This window comes from Homalodisca vitripennis, chromosome 1 (assembly GCF_021130785.1).
Source record: "Homalodisca vitripennis isolate AUS2020 chromosome 1, UT_GWSS_2.1, whole genome shotgun sequence".
Classification (NCBI taxonomy): Eukaryota; Metazoa; Arthropoda; class Insecta; order Hemiptera; family Cicadellidae; genus Homalodisca; species Homalodisca vitripennis.
In genome coordinates this window covers 31,967,682-31,990,882 of record NC_060207.1, presented here as the reverse complement: position 1 = coordinate 31,990,882, position 23,201 = coordinate 31,967,682, and the positions used below count along the sequence as shown (strand labels likewise).

Genomic DNA, 23,201 nt, shown 5'->3' with positions numbered 1-23,201 from the left:
TATAATCCACATCATAATGGATCTCGATTGATCCTTCGATCATCACACCATATCTCCACAGCATCGAAAGGACATCACACATTGCAACCTATTGCATACCACCATATGAGGAATCGAAAATATCATCGTCTGAGTACAAGCAGCCCATCCACCTTATCAGTATCTGTGACCTCATTCCTTTACTAATATTCTTATTTTGTTGATTAATCCAAACTTAATAATTATTAGATATCTTTCCAATTTTTTAAATTAAATATCGGTTATTCTGCCTGTAAGACCAAAATCCAGAACTCTGATATTGAAGTCATAACTCACTTCATTTTTCCTTCGTTTATTTATTGCTAAAAGTTATTTTAATCTTAATCAATTTATTTCAAACAATAAAAAAATGGTAATCTTACCACGTGCTAAGCCAAGTATAACAATTTATAAATAAATTTCAACGGTTTGTTTCAAACATATTACACTTTTTTATTCAGAAAAAGTATTACATAGTTTGTTATAGTTTTGGAAATAAGTACTCTGTTCTAATAGCAAATTAACTTTCAATACAAATCCTTCATTGCTAAGTTATAAGAGTTTACTCTTTCTTTATACAATTACTTACCTCAAGGCCATTAGGATGAAATACACCACTGAGTGTTTGATTCAGCTTGTCGAATTTGTGGATTTGTTTCCCTGAAGAAACATCCCACAATACACCATCTGACAATATTAATTCATCAGTTGGATTGAAGGTGGCTCGATTTTTTGTATACTGATTGGACAGTGTTGGCGTTAATGTAAACAGTTTCTTTCCAGTGGCTATGTCATACACCTGAAAGGTACAAATCATTTAAGTACTTTTTAATTGTATAAAGCACTGTGGAGTAATATTGTAGAATAAATATAATTCCCACGAAAAATTTTATGCTTTAAGTAAGATTGTTTATTGTACCATAACTTTTCAAAGGCTTTTCAGATGTCACAGGTTATTTTACTGTATTTTTACTGTGTGGGTAAAAATACAGTATTGCAGTGAACAAAATATACATTGCATTTAAATGTCAATCATTCAATTAAAATTTAACCAAAATTTAAATTATCTTATTTTACATTAAATCATAGATAATAAAAGTTATGTAGAATAGCTTTACATTGTTCAATGGAGTTTCACTATTTTATGTATTTAGAGAGCTTGTTTATTACCACTGTAGTCGTAGGCGCAGCGTATTTTTATATGTATTGGTTCAGTTTATGCACGTTACTGGCTGCAAACGATGACAGTTCATCCAAAAGCCATAGAGTAACAATATTTGTATATGTAATTGCCGACGACCAGCCGTTTATACGTCGTGAAATAAAAAGAAGGTCAGTTCGGATGTTTACGTTGCGAGCGAACTGACGCTGTGCTTTTTTTACTCTGTTTTATCTTATTTTATCCATTAAATTGTGTTATAATTGTGAAATACTACTTCATTAGTATTCCAAATCATTGCATTACTTAATTTTTCATTTGTATTTTCTGTGTGTATTATATTTTACTAAGTAACAAACTATGTCTAATAAGAACAATGTGGGTTATGATGAGTTACTTCACCTTTTTTTATAGTTTTATTACTGAATAAAACAATTATTTACGTAAAAAAGTGTTAACTGTGCTTCAATTTCTTCTTTTATAAATAATACTAAAGTTAATAAAGTATTTGTGCTAATAATAGTAAGTGTATTACATTTCTCTTGAGCGTTTCAAACATTACATGTAGGGCAAAATTTGGCGCTGACAACATATTTATTATATTTTTCATCCACACTTCTTATTTGTTGTGTAAAAATAAAATAAAATATATGGAATTTGTTTAGTTTTAGTTGCTCTTTCCGATGGTAGCATCAGAAAAATAATATAAAATTGTTTACATACTAAAATTGTATGCCAAAGTGAAAAAAATTATTAAAAAATTTACATTATAAAGAAAATTTTTTTATAACAATCCAAATATGTACAAATGTACATTTTTGTATTTATTTCTGTTTATTGGTTATTTATCTTCAATACATAAAAAAGTAACAAGATATTACCTCAAATAAGGAAATAGTAAGGAATTTACTAAAACTCTGCATTTATACGCTAAAATGCATCAAAGATGGCGGACACTCAACAGTAACTGTGAAAGTGCTCCCATAAAAAGTGAAGTTTTTAGTGGTTTAAACCAACAAATAACCTACTAACTACTCACCACTACAACATCAAGAAACCGTAAGTCTCTTCTAATTATAGACTTATAAACTACACAACCAAAAGTAAAGAAACACTAGAAACACAATCAACACTACAAGCTGACCTACTTTCAAAGGCAGCAATATTTTACACATCACCATTACTACACAGAAGAAGAACTTGTATCTAACTCCAGAGTACAATTTTCTATTTGGTGTAACCTACAAAAATAAAAATCTTTTTTCTTTGAAAACCAAAGCATTTTACTACAAGAGATTGTACATACTGTGATGTTATGCTTAACTGCCAACTCATAGCTGCAAACACATTACTTCCAACTCAACACACTCAACACTTAAAACTCTCAGATAGACAGGCGTATGTGTGTCACACACAGGCGGTGCACTGACCCTGCATATGCTGACTGTCCACCTGACCTCAGACACTGACAACTGAGTAAGCACAGAAACTGTCTGTCTGTTCTACATCATTAATTTAATAAACATTTATAAATACCAGACTGTTACTGTATTGGAAATTGTGTAAAATGCCACAAACTAAATATCCTTGTGGTGTATGCAGTATTGGAGTCAGATACTCAGGACTAAAGTGCACTGGCCCCTGCCAATTGTGGTACCATGCTGCATGTGTACAATTATCAGAAAAAAACCTTACAAAGATGTCCAAGTCAGAAAAAACCTGGATCTGCAATGAGTGTGAAATTGGTAAAATCCCAGAAAAATCCCCCTACAAAGAAAATTCCTTTTTGTCTAAAAGTAGTGACCAAATCTCAGAACTTGAGGATGTGAAGTCAAAAGTACAAGAACGTGAAACACTAGAAGAACCTGACCTAGAGACTTCACTAACTTTAGCTGCAGAAGTGGGAAATGCACTGCTTCATGAGAATAATAGACTAAGACAAGACATCCAAAATATTCACAAGCACAAGTCCATGTTAGAGGCTAACCTGGCTAGCATGGAGGCTAAAATAGAGGACCTTCTAGCAAATGAAGAAAAATATATAAATAAAATTGAAGTGTTACAAGAAAAACTTCAAGATACTCTCCTAGAACTCGATAAAAGTAAGCAACAACGGATAGAACAACAACACATCTTTGAAGATCATGACCAAACTCAAAGCCAACTGCTTACACAATACTCAGTAAAGATAAGTAATCTAGAAAAAACACTTTTGAAGATGGACAATGAAGCAAAACATTTACATGAAAACACTGTTGAGTCGGAGAATCCAAAATACCATAGAACTATAGAAACCCAAACATGCAACACAACACCTACTCCCGCACTGATAAGTACACCTCTACTCTTGGATATAACTCAGCTGAAAAAGAGGCAGGATGAAATGGAGCACAGAATAAAGGAGCTCACTGTTCACTTCGACCATAACACCTTACCTAAACATGTCAATTACTTAATAAATCATAGTCCTTACTGCAGTAAACAAAGGCACAGACTCAAGGACCAAACTACTACCAGCTTTATAAAACCAAAAAATTCTGGTAGAAAAGAGAATATTTTTAGCGTATCTCTGCAAGTGGCCAAAATAACAAATACAAAAAATAAAGAATTAAGGCTGAACAAAGGAAACAGTCATATTTCAACTAGAACATTACCTACAACAGCACTTTCAGGTGAATCCAACGGAGCGACAACTTCACAGGCAACAAGTTCAACAGGGGGAATCAGCCAAACCCCGCCAGAAAAACTGTCTGTAACAGCACTGACAGGGGAACTCAGCCAACTGTCAACTTCACAGGCAACAAGTTCAACAGGGGGAATCAGCCAAACCCCGCCAGAAAAACTGTCTGTAACAGCACTGACAGGGGAACTCAGCCAACTGACAACTTCACAGGCAACAAGTTCAACAGGGGGAATCAGCCAAACCCCGCCAGAAAAACTGTCTGTAACAGCACTGACAGGGGAACTCAGCCAACTGACAACTTCACAGGCAACAAGTTCAACAGGGGGAATCAGCCAAACCCCGCCAGAAAAATTGTCTGTAACAGCACTGACAGGGGAACCCAGCCAACCGACAAATTTAACAGAGGGAATCAGCCAAACCCCACCAGAAAAACTGTCTATAACAGCATTAAGCGACGATGAAGATTTTAATATCATAGAGGTGGAAGCTGATATTCACTTCCCGGATCCCTCATCTGTATTGGACAAACCAATTTCTCAGCTCAGAACTTCATCTTCTGCTAGATGTAGCCGTGAAAAACCTTCTGTAACTGCAACAAAACTGGATCCATCTGAATCCATTGAAGAATTTATTAATAAAAACATTGACTGCTTCAGGGAAAACCAACGTCAATTAACTAAATCCTCTGACAACAGTAATAAAAGCACTCATTTTTTAGACATGGGACAAAAACAAAAAGACAAAGAGAAAATACAGTACAAAACCAGGACTTTTGTAAACAAAAAATATATCAAGCCAAAAACAGAAAAAGATTAGTAGTGGCACACCAAAATGTAGATGGACTACAGAATAAAATTGAGAGAGTAACACACTTTCTTCACTACACTAAGCCCGACATAGTAATACTATCAGAACATGGCCTAATGTTTGAAAAGTTAGAACATACCAGACTTACAGGGTATAGCTTAATTGGAGGGTTCAGCAGACAGAATCACAAAAAAAGGAGGTGTTGCTGTATTTGCAAAATCCAATGTGCAAAATGACATAACACTTGTCTCAACATCCAACCCAGCCTCAGAATGTATATGTGAAACAACCCTTCTTAAAATAAAACTGAAAAAACAGCAACTGTATATTCTAGGGGTATACAGATCACCTAGCAGTAATCTTGACCAAGCCATTGAAGTACTCATGGCTCAACTAGACAACGCTCTTACAACAAATAATCCTATGATTGTAATGGGTGATATAAATGTAGATGCCATGACAGTGAATGAAAACACACTGAAACTGGAAGAAGCACTCCTAGGATATGACTTGAGAAGACTTAAACTGCCCCCCACAAGAATAACGCATAGTAGCCAAACCTCCATCGACTTTATATGTACAAACATGAGTGAAGCTGACATATCTACCCAAGTCCTCGACACAGGAATATCCGACCACTGTGCCCAGTTATGTAACATCAATACAGACAAAAGACTCATCCCAGCACAGACACTGACAAGAAAAATAAACAAATATACAATGGAGGACTTAAGACTTTTACTGGAAGTAAAGGACTGGAGTAAGGTATTACAAACAAGCAATGTTGATGACGCATTTGAAATGTTCCACAAAACACTTCAACAAGCATTAGACATCTCCTGTCCTCTCTCTACTATGAAACTAAAAAAGAACAACCTCAAAAAAATATGGGATGCAGAAAGCAATGAGCTCAAGGACAATTACCTAGAAGCCATAAACCGAGCAATTCTCACAGGGAAACCAGAGGATAAGATGGAAGCAGCACAAAAGAAGAAAGCCTATGATCTGAAATTAAAAACACTTAAGAAAGAAGAGATCGCAAACAGATTTGAGGAAGCAGACAACAAGACCAAAGTTTTATGGAATATAATTAACCAGGAAAGAAAGTCTCGTACCTCAAACATGCAGCTAGACACTCTCATCGTCAACAGGGAAACCATCTCTTCACCAACAGAAATAGCAAATCATCTCAATGAATATTTTGCAACCACAGCTGAAAGAACACTCATGAACAGTACGCAGAATAACAAGCACACGAAAACAATAACCCAAGACACCTCAAAATCCAATTTGTACTTCTATAAAACAAACTGTGATGAAATTAGCAAAATTATCAATGGACTAAAACAAAAGTCCTCAGCAGGAGAAGATGATTTTTCATCAAAATTGGTTAAATATTGCAAAAATGAAATTCTCATCCCACTAACAAATTTAATTAATAAATCTCTTTCCCAAGGAATATTTCCAAATTGTTTCAAAACTTCAAAAATATATCCTAAATATAAAGACGGTCAAACGAATGAACCATGCAACTACCGCCCCATTTCACTAATATCAACCTTCTCAAAGATTCTAGAACGTGTCATCTTGAAAAGACTTCTAGGCCACCTGAATCAAAATGAACTTCTTACTCCAAGACAGCATGGCTTCAAGAAGAATAAATCAACAACCACAGCAATAACTCAGCTAGTTGAATCTATTATCGACAAACTAGAAGAAGGTTGTATAGCTACAAGTATCTTCCTAGACTTCAGTAAGGCCTTTGACTGCCTAGAGCATGGCTTAGTAATTAAAAAACTCAGATCATTAGGAATTGAAGACAAAGAGGCAGACTGGTTCAAAAGCTACTTGAGCAACAGGAAACAACTCGTAGAGCTTACATCATCAAGCAACGGAGTAATTCACAAAATAAAGTCGGAACTATTACCAGTAACAAGAGGCGTACCTCAAGGATCTGTGCTTGGTCCAGTGCTTTACACTCTTTTGACAAATGACTTCCCACAATATCTGGAGAAATACTGCAAGGTTGTGATGTATGCTGATGACACTGCCCTTATTATTACTGAGAAAGACAAAGAACAACTTGACATCAATTCGTATATAGCTTTTGATATGGCAAAGCAATACTGCCATATCAATGATCTGGTACTAAATGAGAAGAAAACACAGCAGCTAATTTTCACTGCCTCCCGAAACCATCACAGGGGTCTCCCAGAGCTAGAGGTAACAACATCAACAAAATACCTAGGTCTGACTCTAGACAACAAACTATCCTGGGAGCCTCATGTGGATAAACTCTGCAAAAAACTTAGCTCCTGCCTTTATGTAGTACGACGAATTAAACAAATTAGCAATATAGATATGGGTAAATCAGCCTACCATTCTCTCTTTGAGTCCCACCTTAGATATGGATTAATTGTATGGGGAAGTACAACAGCAACACATTTACAAAGAGTATTAGTAATACAAAAGAGAACCATCAGAGCTCTTACTGGACTGAGACCACGAGACAGTTGCAGGGAAGCCTTCAGAGAACTGAGGATTTTAACAGTAGTAGCTCTTTATATAATTGATACTATTTTGCACTCTGTAACAACTGGACAGACTAGAACTGGAGACCATCACAGCTACAACACAAGAAATAGACACCACTTTGCTCTTGAAACACACCACCTAAGTTTATATGAGAGGAAACCATCATATAAAGGAGCAATCTATTTCAACATTCTACCAGACTCACTGAAGAAAACACCAGCCAAACACCTGAAGAACTCACTCAAAAATTGGTTTCTCCAGCAACCCTTCTACACTATTCAAGAGTTCATAAACTGGAAATCAATTGCATCATGAACTGATATTTTTAATTTTATGTTCTGTATGTCCTTTATTGTATTAACAAAAATTCTAAACTCAACGTTTATGAATAAAGAATATTGTCTATTGTCTATTGTCTATGCTTAGCACTCTTGGGTATGGCAATGCGCCAGACTCCTTAGCACTAAAAGGGTTAAGTGACAAATTCCTGCTCCTGTCTGTGCCTCTGTACAGACTGAGCTAGGCAACGTGAGCCTGAATAGGGTTGGTAAGCCATATGCAATATGTTTCCTTACTGGATAGCAAAAACTGATGTGTCAGTTTAAATACCTGAGTGAATAAAAAAAGATCAGTATTTTACGATTTTTTAGTGACCAGTAGTTTTATACTCTATGTTACTTACAGTAGCATGTTCACTTTTTGTTCCAATAACACGATCTTGAGCTAGTTTACTGAATTCCACATGTTCTTCTTCATCCATCGCAAATCTGGAAAAATAATTAACAAATTAAGATTCTTTAAAGAAAAGATCAACAACTCTGAAATAAAACTACAAAACAATGCTAAAACCTTAAAAGGAGTTGTTAGTAACAACAAATAATGTTTAAGGAGTTAAATAAAAACTAGTAAAAATAAAAAGCTTTTATTTTTGAAAATCTTTTTCAAACACTATAATTGAGATAGTTTCAAATTCATATAGATTCTGATAGATCCATTATATTAAATTTAGAAATCACTCAAATTTGTATCTATATATTTTTCTTGCATATAATTTGTCAACATGTGATTGTACAATTCACATTATTAATAAATATGATTAATTCTAATAACTGTCAAATCGTATATGATATACTGTTTAGTATGATATACTTGCAGGCATGTGTAAGGAAATATAATTGGCTAACTACCTCTGTTCACCAACTTTTCCAGGCTAGGAATACTCAATTATTTATAAAAAATAGTTTTGTTTTCAATTTAAACCTAACTTTAACCCTGCCATCTTCTTATATCTGGGATTCCACTCACTGCAAGGAAGCAGTTATAGGTAGCAACTAAATAATTATAATATTAAAACCCTATTTTAGACTGATATTTTCCCTTAGAACTAACAGTGGAGTTTTCTGTGCTTATCTTTTATATTTGTAAATGAGGATTCAAATTTAACAGGATCGATAAGCACATACTCATTAAAAAAATATGATATCAATTTAATAAGGAAAGAATATATTTTGAGATCTGTAAGTCCAAATCAATCACTTGAGTTCAGGTACATCTTGTGTTGGATATGAAGTATAACATATCAGATTACAAAGAAGATAAAACATATGAATCATAACAAAATACTGTGATATGCAGAAGTCAGGAAGGAATATCCAAAATTGTTATGGGCAATTTGCCTTTTGTAAATACAAAATACCGAAACAGTAATTAAGTAACTGGAAGCTTCTTGTTTTATTTATTAGGTGAAATTTTAAAACATAAGCGTTATATGTTATATTGTGTATCCCAGATATGGGATCGAATTTTAAATCTTGAATTAGTTCAACACTTACCAATTTAATTAAGTAACTGGAAGCTTCTTGTTTTATTTATTAGGTGAAATTTTAAAACATAAGCGTTATATGTTATATTGTGTATCCCAGATATGGGATCGAATTTTAAATCTTGAATTAGTTCAACACTTACCAATTTAATTAAGAACCAAGAATATTTATTAACTATACAATACAATGAAATAGGTTTTGTCAATTAATCAATATAAAGAATAATTGTAACTATACAAATCCTATTACCCTCCCTCCTGAGTTTTAATACTAAACTTTAGATAAAATAAGTTAACTAATAGACTCCCTAAAGTAAAGAAACAATGGAACAAATGAATGTTACTAACTTCTGTTCAAATAAACTATTTACACTCCACAAAGCTGAAAGAGGTCTCCTCCAGGTTGATGAAGAAAGAAGCAATGTTCCATCTTTATTACTTTCTAGCCTTGAAATGTACGATTCGTGGCACTGGAATGTCGCTTCTTCCTAAAAACATGATTTTAAATTAATATTTTAATTATTAATTATGAGCTATTAATAGTTTTAAAGGTCCTATAATTTATCAATAGAATCCTATTCCTATATGTTGATAATCAAAAATACATTTTAACAAAGTGTGACAATTCTGAATCATAATAAATGATTATTCTGAATCAGCTGAATCATAATAAACAATTAAAGACAGAGAGAAGTAGATAATTGTACAATACTTTTAACAATAGAATCTTAAAAAGCAGTTGTTATCTATGGAATAACCTATTGTTGGGATTGTTTGACAAATTATTATACAATATCATCTATTACTACAGTTCTTGGCTTGAAAAAATTAATTTTTCACTTAAAAACTGTAATGGTTACAGTTGATACGGTATTAGAACTTAAATAATCTGTTTAGATCCTAAGTAAAATTAACTCACTAAGCAAAAATGTTTTATTAAATACAAACAATATGTTAGATTTATACAAACATCCTGTTTTATATGTATAGATTCAAACAGAAGTAGGTATATAGCAGGTAATTACTAATTATTTCAGTGCCTATAGTTCAAAAGAGTATCAAAAGTTAAATAACATTTTACTGGTTTATATTTAGGATTGGCGGGTGTAGCAGCTTACATTTCAGGTTCGAATCTATTACATTTCTGATGCTACAGTTTATTTTGCCCACCCTAATGCTCCGATCAAGAAAATACACACTTATAAATGTTGATTTCGCCTTGTTGTCAGATGAAGATAAAATATGTACATAGATATGACTGAGAAACCCTACGTCTATGGCCTATTTATTGACAAACTGTCTAAAACTATCTATTCCGACTGTTGAAATTCAATTCCGGTCTAATGTATTTACACTGCCACAGTTGAATTGGCCTTGTTGGCCTTATATAGAAAATATATACAATGTTTATTTTCACAATCTACTTTTGATCTTGTTATTTATCTACTTGTGACCCAAGATATGTCCAGTGCCATAAGTTTAGTTTTCCTTGTTCTCCTGACAAAGAAAATATAAATAAACATGTAGAAGTGAGAAGCCCTAAGTCTATAGCATTTCTATCAATTAACTGTCTAAAAATGTCTATTCCTACTGTTTATTCTTCATAATTATAAAGAAAACATATACTTAATATATATATACGAGATGTGTCTAAAAAGTATCTGACCTTGATGTCTGGCATGAACTGACATTACTCGGCGGTAACGGCAATCTGGTCCCATTCAAAGTACTCCCCTCCACAAGCCACTACCACTTCCGGAAACACTCCTTAAATTCATTTTGCGGAATGGCTAACGAGTCCTTTGTCGCATTTTGTTTTATTTGTTCAACATCGTTAAGTCTTTTCCCTTTCAAAGGAATTTTGAATTTCAGAAATAGTCAGAAGTCACAAGGAGCTATGTCAGGACTGAAGGGAGGCTGTCGTAGTTGGTTGATGTCGTGTTTGACCAAAAAACGCTGAATAAGATTTGAGGAATGAGCTGGCGCGTTGTCATGATGCAGGATCCAGTCACGGCTTGTCCACAGTTCAGGTCGTTTCCTTCGCACTGCATCTCGTAGCTGCCTTAGGACCTCAAGATAATACTCCCTATTCACTGTCTGGCCTCTTGGAGCATATTCGTGATGAACAACGCAGATTTCAAGTCGACAGTTCTTTTGGTCTTCTGTCAGCAACCGAGGAACAAATTTTGCCGAAACACGGTTCATTTTTAAATCTTCATGTAAAATGTTACAAACTGACGATTTTGGTATTCCTAAATCTTCTTCCAGCTCTCGGACAGTCAATTGACGGTTTTCATTAATTGCTGCACGAACACGTTCAACATTTTCAGCGTTTCTGGCCGTTGAAGGCCTGCCAGATCGGTCATCATTCTCCACTGATATGGGGCCATTTTTAAACCACCTAAACCAATCTTTTATTTGTGTATCGCCCATAGACATGTTACCATAAATTTTCCGTATCATAGTAATCGCCTCTGATGCTGAATGGCCAAGTTTTTGGGAACATTTAATGCAAATGCGCTGCTCAACATTCAGTCATATTGAAATGCAACACACACACACAACAGTACTGTACGGAACAGAGCGCTGTGACTCACTGAGTGACCGGATCGTATTTAATGCCTAATATGAGAAGGAGTAGGCTCGCCCCTCCCCTCCAATAACTGGTTTGAGCCGGTCGGTTACGCTGCGGCCGCCTACTGGTCGGCGGTCGGATACTTTTTGGACAGACCTTGTATATATACTTAATCTCAAAACAAAAAATCTTTTAGTGGCTATTTTGGCCATTTAATCCACTACCTGTCTAATTTATATACGGTTCCACAGCTGAGTTTGTGTTTTTGCCCTGATCAAGAAAATGTATGCATATGTAAGCTTAAAAGGGCTACTTTGGTCTAAAAGCATCTACATCCGCCATTTGTGTTCTGCTTCCAGTATAAGTGGAAGAAGTGGAAGAGGGAGAAATATCTTAAAACTAAGTTCATTCAATATATCAAAATATTTAATGATAGTAAAATTTGCATTAGAAGTGTTGTGATTCAGATTGTAGTCTGGAAAAGAATTTGAGGCATGTTTGTGTCCATACCGAGGGAATCAGTCCATTTCAAGTACCTTATGTGCAAACATACACAGCTTTGTTCAGTAAAATAGGGTTTATAACATCATTTAAATAGTATTTCTAATATTTGAATGTATTAGATGGTTCACTGATGCAATCTGTAGTTAGATAGTAATTTCGTCTTTGAAATGTACATTTCACTACTTTAATTTCTGCACTGTATATTTAATACTTTCTAAAATTTAAATGTAAACAAATGTTTCTACCTATTTGGTGAACTTCAGCTGAATGTGTCAACAGCAGCTGTTTACCGTCAGTTAAAGTTGGATTGTGTTTCATAAATATTATCATTATTTTTTATGAATTCTGAAATATTCTGGCAAACGTTTTAAAATTTGTTTCTCAATAAAAACTTCCATGGCTTTACGCGAATATTAAAAAAAATTAGCCCTATCTGTCCAACTATCCTGAGATTAGCGCTTTAGCAACACATTTAGCGATTCATTTTTATTTATACGATAATGCATAGTATTAACAATGTTGATAGTTATTTCTATGAAATTCACATCAAAGAAATTAAAACTTACAGATCCTGAATGTAAGTTGAAAATCTTGATTTCTCCTTGGTGCGTTCCAACAATAAGTTGTCTGTCTTTACCCTGCAACAAAATTCAACATGTCAAACAATTAGAGTTATTAACCCTAGAACTGTTAATCGACATAATTATGTCGGTTAATGCCGCTTTTGTGGTGTTAACCGTCAAAATTTTGTCGATCAAACATTCCCTCGTATAATTACTTTTTACAATATACTCCGGTAACGTATCGATATAATTCATGCACCATTAGATTCGGGAAGAAAAATGCTAAGGAACAGATGAGTTTTATTCCTCTTTGTATTATGGTTATGACGTAGCAAGCTTGTTATTTTGAACGTAAAAGAAAACGCGACGCCGTTTGTTGTGACCGCCATATTGCCGCTGCCGTTCTGTATCACTTTCGTGCCGAGCTGTGGATATTTGTAAGTTTTAATAGTTTTACGCGTGTTTTAGTGTCGTATTTAATGTGAAGTTTGTTGTTTGATGTCGTAGTAGTGTAAACATATATATTTTAGAATAAATCAATTTCTATTTACTGAAGTATGTTTGAGAAATTACCGGCTTTGTGTAGGCTATGGCAAAATGACTTGGCTAAAATTCATTTCACATAGTTTGTTATTGTTTTCACTTACTAAACGTTATTTATAGCACTCTTTTAGCTCTGAAGTAACTATTTATTTTTGGTAAATAGATAGTTTTCACAATAATATATATATTGCCTGTAATTTCTTTGGTTATATATAATAACTGTTTGGGTTATTCTATACTTTTTCAATATCTTTAGTTATATTTATAGTTTTTCTAACTACATAATATTTCCTATTACTTATAAACCATAAATTTATAAATTTTGATATAGTACAAGCTTTAGAAACTATTTTATATTTTGCTGAATGAAAATTTTTCGCAAAATTTTTGAATAATGGCAAAATTTAACTTTTTTACTTTTCAAAAAATAATTTATGGTAATTATTTCATTACTACTGTATATTCTATTTTATTCTAAGTAATAAAATATGCAAAATAACATGTATTCATAGTTAAATGTATTAGCAAAACTTGTTTTACCAAAGTCTTACGTGTACACCCGATTTTCAGAATTTATACGCATCGCTGCTTTTTGTTCTATAGCTTTATGATGCTTTCATAAATGTGTATAATGTTTATGTTTTTCTGAAACTAGATAAAATTTGACACAGAATGGCTATCTCATTTATAAATATTTCTCACTATAACTTCATTTGCTAGGTATGGTCCCCCCCAAATTTAAGAAATATTTTTCGTAAATTTTATATTTGATTAAAAAAAGTGTTTATTAGAAAATTTTTGATGGTTAATTTTACAATATAGTGCAATTCTACGTTTAATTCTGAACACAAAAATATATACTCTTATTTATATTGCTTTTATTTTATATTTTTAATAATTTTTTTAAAAAAAAACCTTGCGCAAAGCTCCAAAACAGCCCGACACTACAGGATGAAATGACCGCCAGTTCTAGGGTTAAAGAAAAGGCAGATGCAGGAATCAATAGTTAATTTTTATAATCAGGTAAGAATGCCTCACATACAAGGAGTTGAAATAAAAACCACATTTGTTGTTTTGTAAAGAAAGGAGAACAGAAATATCACAAATGAAGTTTAAACTAGTTATGGAACATCTAGTATGATCAAGGGATATATCTGTTTTTTACCACATTGTAGTAATCTATTAGATAATAAGAGAAAGTAAAAAGATTTTACTTGGAAATAATCTTACAATTTTTTATATTCAATTCCATTCTGAGTCAAGCTAAATTATTAATCCTAGAACTGTGGAGAAGACATCTGAGACATATTTAGACTAATTATTTAATTGCATTGTTAGTTTGCACAATACGATGATACTGGTAGGAATCAATTCAGGAGATTCTATTTAATATTTCGTTTTATTTTTTGCCTATAGATGTGATATAATGATTGTAATAATAAGTTTTACAAACTTATTTTGAGAGTTGTGTGTCAATCAAGACAGTGGAACCAACAAAAAACATCATTTTCAACCAATCACATCTATTCACACATTTCACACAAAATAAGCTGTTAAACTGTTTAATATGCAGCAGGAAATAATCTTTCTTGCAGTATGTCTGCCATTTTATTTTATGATCTAGTTTATTTACTATAATTGCAACCCACACTTGCTAAGTGATAATAGTCCTATAAAACAATTACTCTGACCTAACATTATGAAGAATAACAACTCAAATTGGTCAAAGTAATAATTTCAGAATGGCGGGGGAAGTCACATGACAAAACAGCTTTGTGAAGTGAAGTGACCAGACCTGACCCGACCTAACTCAACATAACATAATGACTGGATATTACATGTAATAACTGGATTAACTACTTTAGCTGTTACATACACACACACATTTCATTAATTTTGCATATATAATGTACGGTTAGGCCTTACCAATCAATCAGAATTTTATCAGTGACGTCCACGTAGCTGTTAAAGCGTTAAAATAATCAACTTACAATACGACACTCTAATTTTCTTTTGTATTTTAGTGTTTACTAATGTTTTACCATTTATTGGGGAGCTATATTAAGGATGATTTCATTGATATAAGATTTTAACAGTGACTAAGTTATAATATTTTATTTGAACTTTTTTATTGCAAAATTGAGAGGTTCAATTCAATGACCAAGCTACTTTTAGTAAAAAATTTTTTTTAATCACTGTATACTATTCCAAGTTTTTACCAATAACTAAAACACAACATTTTAATTAAATCAACCTAATTGTACTACATTAACATGTTCACTACCAGAGCTTAAACAAACTGTGTGCTGCAGGTACCAGAGTTAGACGACACCTTGACGTGGAACCTTAGACCAACGGGAGTTCAGATTTATTATCTCGAGTAAAATTGAAATAAAAATGTTACCCCAAATTCTTATTGTATACAGTACTTATTGATCTATTAGTAATTAATATTATACATTGAATGCTCACAATAAATTCACAGCATGTAAAAAAGCCATCATCTTCACCCAATCGAAACGTCTTCACAGGGCAGAACCTAGAATGTACAAGACGGTTGTTTAACCTCCGAGACGGCGTGCCTCTCATCAGTCTCATGGCGAAGTTAGCAGGTATAGCATTCCTCGGCTTGGGATCAGGACACTTGTGAGGCCTGCACACACAACACAAGTGTCAACCTCACTAGATCCTTCTGATTGAAACTATTCCTTTCAAAAACGGTCTGAAGAAAGTTCAATTTCATGAGTACACGTTGCTTTTAAGTTTCAGATACATAATATGCTTTTAGGATTATAAATATTACTATCATTTACAAACCTTATGAGATACCAAATAACTGAAAGGTTACCAATAATTAACATTTCAGAACTTTATTTTTGCATTTGATGTATTACAGGTAATTCAAAATTATTTGTATGTTTACATGTTAAAAAATAAATAAGAATAAATTTAGTTTGAAACAGGTTTAGGTTTCATAAAAAATCTTTAGTTTTGCTCATGGCCACATACAATTTTTGAACTGTAATAACTAAAAAAAACCTGATATTCTACGAACAAAGTTGTAACGACAGTAAAATATAAGTTACTTTTAGATGAACAAGACAAATTTTATTTCACTAAAACAAATAGTAATGGAGTAATAAAGGTTTAACTGAGTTCCATCCAAACTGAACACATATAACAATTACAAATTGAGTTATCAATGTAATGTAATTCAGATTAATGATCAGCTGATAATTACAATAAACAGTTGAAATTACTAGCTTACTGTTATCACTTTGAGCACGCCCTATAACATATTTTTGAAAAATTACAAGTCGTTTTGCTGAACTGTTCATAATATATATATATATATATATATATATATTTTTTGTTTGTTTATGTATTGCAACTAAATACAATTTATTAAACATAGAACTAATTGGTATAATATGTTATCTTATTAGTAACTTTTAACACACTCGCTGCGGGTGATGACAATTTATTGTTGTCATGCAATTCTGGTGTGCCATGCGGATGACAACAATAGCAGACATCTGCTTTCTTGGCCGCCATTACCTCAGTGTGAGCCTAGCAGTTGCGTGGAACATTGTGACATTTGACATGTGTTGTGTGCCTGTTTCATACATTGTTTATTAGCAATCCGCTCGTGGTTTGCAACCTTCATTTGCTGGCTGTGCTGTATTGTTTATTGTCTGTCGTGTATGGTGTAAGGTGACTGTGTATGTGTGTTTATTATTGTATTTAGGCAATATGGAGGACGACAATGAACTAGTGGAAGACTTTATGAGTGAACAGAATGATATCAATTCAAGTTCAGAAAGTTGTGCCGATGATGTTTTTGCATGTTTATGGACTGTTTTCAATTTTGTACACAAAACAATTTTTTCACTATTTGTGCAATTGACAAAATCTTCTGCGAGTGACAATGCCATTCAGGAGTAATAGACCCAGTTTCCTGCGGTACTGACTAAGCGGGGACCGGCGCTAGGTGCGGCTGACAACAATTGTCACAGTTATGACATCACCAAATCTGGCAGTAGGGTTACCTGGACAACCTTGTACAACCTTTTTAGCTGCTCTGACTTAATTTTGGGTAAGTTAAAAAAAAATCCTGCATTTACCATGACCAGTCAAATTTATTTTAACAGCAAATGTGTTAATTGGTATTCTTGCCAAGTTTATTTTGAATCTGCTACAAATTACACAAGATAATGATTGAGTTTACAAACTCCTATTGTATCACAATATCCAGAGTACACATAAACATTTTTCAAAAACTTTAATTAGGCTAATGTTTTTTATATAAATTTAATTATTGACATGTGTTTAACACGTTATTGACTCTTCAAACCTTGATTAAATAACATATTCTACAGTATGTTATTGTACATTATACAGGTTTCTAACACAATATGTTCTAACATTGAACTCACACAAACAGGTTGAACTGAGGGCATGTGACCATTGGATTCTTGCACAGTGCGTGCTGGTTGGTGAGGTACTCTGTGATGATTGAGTCGAGAGTCACATGACACTCCTTCAGGAAAGGTAAGGTGCCAGGTGCTGACGGCAAAGGCTGGTTGTCACAACATATCTGCTTCTGTAGGGACCGACAAGCATTTGGCACCACTCTGCTGTCTGTCTTTCTGTAACACACATTAAACCAAATTCTTGTTATACGTCCAAACTTACAGTATTGTGTGGTAGTCATTCTGCTGTAGGCAATGAGCAGTAATGACATTTTACTGGAAAAAGAAACTAATTAAGTAATCAATTACAACTAAAAAATTCAGCTATGTAAGATGTTAAATTCTCAGACCTCAGACTATTCTTTGTTTAAAAATCAAATCTAATAATGAAATATTGCAAATGTTGAGTCTATATAAAAAAAACAAAGGAAATTTAAAGATGCGATAAGTGGTGCCTGGTCTTATCTAGAGGGGATAAGGTTAACAAATGTTGAACAAAAACACCACAGACTAAATAAAATCTTCCTGTCATATCTTAATACAAAGTTGATCAATGTTGTGCATTAGATTTCTTAGTTATTGTGGTTCCTAACAAAATAAAGTCCACTAGCAGAATACAACACTGTCTTTGAATACAGTTGTCTTGATCTTGCACTGTGACAGCGTTTGTATGGATTTGACTTTGACAAGAGTGGTTATTACATGCCGCTATTCCAAAAACTATAGCTTGGATTCAGAGGTGATATGGGATATCCATGTTTCATCTTCAGTAACGATTTAGCCATTGAGTTGACATTTTGATAACAAGTCAAAAAAGATGAAGAAATTGTAAAAATGTAGCATTCAAGTCCTCTGTGAGGAGTTTGGGTGCACACTTTCTGAGTACAACTTCATACAAACCAGACCTAGTCACTTAGGATATTCTTTAGAAAGAGTGGTTATTGAAGATTTTCTGTCTTATAAATTTTTGTTTCAATTTTGCATTCACAAAATTTTCAATGGTCACAAATAGTGATTCCGAACATTCGGCGTCATGGACATTTTCATGAACCCTTGAACTCTGAACATTTACCACTTTATTTCTATTCATTATATCATTACCATGAACTTCACAAAGCTGAAAATGAATGTCTGTAGTCAAAATAATGTTTCTTGCTTTAAAGAAATGTATAACTGAACTGAAATGTATAACTCATGCCCCTTAAGCGATTCAATAATTTTTAATATCTTAAAGACGCATAGTTAGGTGTATTGGTCAGTTACAGAATTACAAATGATGTTGCTTATTTGATGGTGATGCTGGGAAGCAACATATAAGCAATATATAAGCCAACAGCCCTAATTAAAATAGCCCCTTGTGTATTATTACCTGTTGGAGAGATTTAGCCGAATGGGACCGGACGTTAAAGGAGTAGAGGCTCCACCTCGCACACTGTAGCCTGCTCCCAGGGGACTGGTAGAAGGGGATGCCAAGTCTGACGTCTGACTGCTAGCCATCACCACTTTCTGCAGGGGATGGGGGCTCATCAATGATGATCTATTCTGCAGTCAAGCAATCAATGAGAAATATTTTATAAACAACTTAGTTTCCTATTATTTTATTGGTATAAGATTCTATATTTTAAAGTCAGCACTTAGTTTAAAACAAAAGTACAAATCATCTTGTATTATATTAGAGTTAAATAATAAGAAAAGGAGACTGAAATTAGTTCCACTCCACCTATTACTGAAAATTTAAAATTTTTACAGTCTTTAACTATTTTAACTCTTTGAGTGCCATGGATCTCGCTACAAGACAATGTAAAAAACATGCTTGAGTGCTGAGAGTCTCGCTCCAAGACGAGACGTTCCTACGCGAAGAGTGCCAGAGTCTCGGACGATTTCTATTTCCTTTTTAGTACCTCTATAACTTATCCCATACTGGCTGATATCATACCAAAGGCATTACATGAACTAAACTAACCTTTTCAACTATTATTTCAACTTTTTGATGCTGTTAGGTGACGTAAACAACTAAGTAAAATACAACACTTTCTCAGTTGGATTGCGATCGCTGTGTCGTGGCGAGTAGTGCGGTTTTATTAATTTAAAATGTTTCCAGATTAGATATTAAAATTAATTAAAAAAGTGATGACAGTCACTTAAGAAAACTTTTAGATGCTTATGCCAGTTATACGTCTGAGTATCCATGAAGACAGTGTTGTAGAGTTTGTTTGAAAATTGCCTGAATAAGGTTATGTTTATGTTTTGAGTTTTGTTTTAATAATTAATGTTATATTACACATGATTTTGCATTTTTTAAATAGTTTTTTTTAAGTATTGAAATATCTAAAAGAATTAAAAAAGAGCTTTTTATGGTAAAAAGTAAACTGAACTTTTTCCAAAACCCTGTGCTTTTTAGCAAAACAAACCTCTAGCGCTTGAATATTTTTTATAATTGTACAATATTAGATTATTACACATGATTTTAAAGTGTTTTCAAATGATCTTGATCATAAAAGTACCAAAATTTAAAAATAAATGATTCTTATATTAATTATTTTACCTTAAACTGTTTTTTTTACTTTGTTTCCATACAAACATTTACTTTAAAGTTATTTTTATTAAATAAACATGTTAATTTTTTTCTGAAACCTTCAGAAAAAACAACAGAAATCTCAAAATCACGAAATAATAGGAAGACAGCAACAATTAACAATTGTAGAACATTATAAATATAAACAAATAAAACCATTTAATCCTCAATCCTTGTTTCACTCCTTAATTGGCAGACCATTTTCCAATGTAATGAAAGATGAGAACAAAACACCAAAACAAACAAAGAAGAAAAACATCGCTAATAATAGCATACATTATATAAATTCCAAAGGTTCTTAAGACATGTAGATAAGTTTTATTTTATAGAAAGAACGTTGTTTATTATGTTTGTTGTGTTCTGAAATGAATTTTATTTTAGCATTACATATATTTGTATGAGGAGGCCTTATTTGTATTTATATTTTAATAACAATTTGACAAGTGTAATATGTAAATAAATGAATTAAAATTGAACTGAAATTATAACAAATACAAGAAAGAGTTTATGTTCACTAGGTTGGTAGCTGTTGATAACCAAAATGAGGTGAATAACCAATAAAAGATGGTTAATATTCACTTTACAAACTTAATACCTACAAGTACTAATTTATTTAAAACAAATTTTCAAGTGGATATGATGACACACAATGACAATTATAAAAGCTATAAATAAAAATACAGAAGAAAATATTAATTAATTTAATATATTTATTTTTATGTTCTGACATTTTTAGAAACAAACTTATAATTGGATGGCTACCTCCAAATTAATAGAAATATGGACTCAAAGAATATAAATAAATATAAACTACTATCATAAAAAACAAGTAATATATAACACAACTAATGCAATTGCTAACAACTACAATACAATTGCATTTCACTGACCTTCACATTACCCACGTTCCATTTTACATGATGCAGTGATTACATAGTTTTTTAACTGAGTATAAAAGCCAAATATCAATGTATTACAGTAATATTTATGTATATTGAATTTAGATGATTATGTACTGTATACAAGGTGTGTTAAAAAACTAACGAATTTTAAGTTTCAGGAGTTTGGAGAGTCCGACTGTCAAGATTTTCTTGTATTATGTTGGTACTAAGGCTTCTGAAGTATAATAAAATCTCCAGCTGTATTCATTGTTAACTTTTTCAGTGGCTGGTGCTAAGACTGGACGTGTTTTATGAACTCAACAAATTCCATTTTTTTTTAAATGGATCACAGAATTTGTATCATATTTTGGTAAAATATGAAATAAAGTGTAACAAAGTTTGGGGAATGTTAACAAAGGCCTACGGTGAGTCTGCTATGAATAAAACAAGGGTTTACTTGTGGTATAAACGTTTCAAAGATGGCCATGAAGACACTGAAGACGACGAACATCCCGAACGCCCCAGCACATCAACAACCAACGAAAACAGAGGACAAAATTATTATGAACGATCATTTTATTATGATCAGAGAATTTGATAATGATTGCCAAATCAATTGGCTCATGCCATGACATTTTTTTAACCCTTTAAGGACCAACCGTCTGATTTATCGCCGGTGGCGTACTATGCAGGACCAACCGTCTGATTTATCGCCGGCGGCGTACTATGCGAAAAGGACCAGCCGTCTGGTTTATCGCCGGCGGACTTTTCATATTTTTAAGAGATATTTTAATATTCTATATGGAATAAATATACTATTTTTCTATTCCCTGTATGTTTCTTACTATGATATCAAATCATATCTATGATATCAAACGTCTTTGGAATCATCAGCTTGGTCAAAAAAAATATTTTACGGCCATGTTGCATCGTAATGTTGTCAGGCTACTTTGGGATTATACCGACCACACCCAGACATGAATCGTTATTTGACATTTTGCTTCTACTGATTACTAGATTAGCGTAGAACAAATTTCGTCAATATAAAACAGGAATTGTCTTATCGCAAACCCCTCCCCATCCTCAGACAGAGGTCAAAGTCGAACGGTCTAGTAGATAACGTGATTGCAATCTCGCCGCCCGTTCAGCTGTTGCGTCGCTTTGTTGTACTTCCGTGTTTTAGCCCTACATTTCTACAAACACAAAAACTAAACTATTTATTGAAAAAAATACACACACAAATTGTTTTTATGTACCGTGCAAAAAACTTAAATAATCATATGATGCCGCGCGGCCTGCCGTAATCGGGATTCTTGAGAAAGATAAGATAACAGCGACAACAATACCGATCACAATACCTGGAAACGCTTGTTGATTGATGGAATGTTAGTTCTGTTACTCAACTACATTGTTTTATAACGTTCTAAGTTCATTGAAAAAAATTTTAAGCGTTGGGGGTATATAACGAAATCTGACCCCATTAACAATTATTGATCATCGTTGTAAGTTTGTAATTAAAGAGTTTGTTTTTTCGTTCTATCATGTTTGTTTCTATAAATGTATATTTTTGTGTTCTTCATACTTGTGTGGTCGGCATAATCCCTAAGTACTGAATAATATCCTTAGTAGCCTATAAGATGTTGTATGTTAGGCTAATGCTGAAAAGTGTGTTTTAACCAGTGTTACAGAAAAATTTTATTCATTTACAAACTTTTTATTTTTTATTCCAGGGCTTTCAAATTTTGTACAGTTATAGAGAATTATATGTAGAACTAATAAATACCACTTCCCACATATAGTTTATTCTTATTTTTGGTAGTTATTGAAGATCAAACTCAATTTTTTTAATTTTTTTATTTTTTCTATTTGATAAACAGATAAATCAAATTGTTTTTTGCTATATAATGACTTAAATTTATTTTTTCACAATGAACAATTTAACTATAAACATTTTAAGCCTAAAAACAAATCTGTACAGTAATTAGTTCTGAAGATATGATTTTTATCTCAAACGCTTGAAAAATCGCACATTTTTAATGTGCACAGTTCTTGGAGCATGGCCAG

The 23,201-nt window shown here is 32.9% G+C and overlaps 2 protein-coding genes across 2 annotated transcripts in view; one reads left to right on the top strand and one right to left on the bottom strand.

The window, feature by feature from the left end:
- Positions 1-15,603, top strand: part of LOC124359373 — a 42,186-nt gene extending 26,583 nt beyond the window's left edge. The window contains exon 10 of the mRNA XM_046812068.1: positions 15,522-15,603. Coding sequence (XP_046668024.1) covers positions 15,522-15,534 — 13 coding nt within the window. The 3' untranslated portion in view covers positions 15,535-15,603. The remainder of the gene's footprint in view (positions 1-15,521) is intronic.
- Positions 1-23,201, bottom strand: part of LOC124359365 (protein mahjong) — a 68,122-nt gene that overhangs the window by 8,630 nt on the left and 36,291 nt on the right. The window contains exons 19-25 of the mRNA XM_046812057.1: positions 19,051-19,223; positions 17,646-17,858; positions 15,682-15,862; positions 12,670-12,741; positions 9,373-9,512; positions 7,885-7,969; positions 608-817 (exon numbers count right to left, since the gene is read on the bottom strand). Coding sequence (XP_046668013.1) covers positions 608-817; positions 7,885-7,969; positions 9,373-9,512; positions 12,670-12,741; positions 15,682-15,862; positions 17,646-17,858; positions 19,051-19,223 — 1,074 coding nt within the window. The remainder of the gene's footprint in view (positions 1-607; positions 818-7,884; positions 7,970-9,372; positions 9,513-12,669; positions 12,742-15,681; positions 15,863-17,645; positions 17,859-19,050; positions 19,224-23,201) is intronic.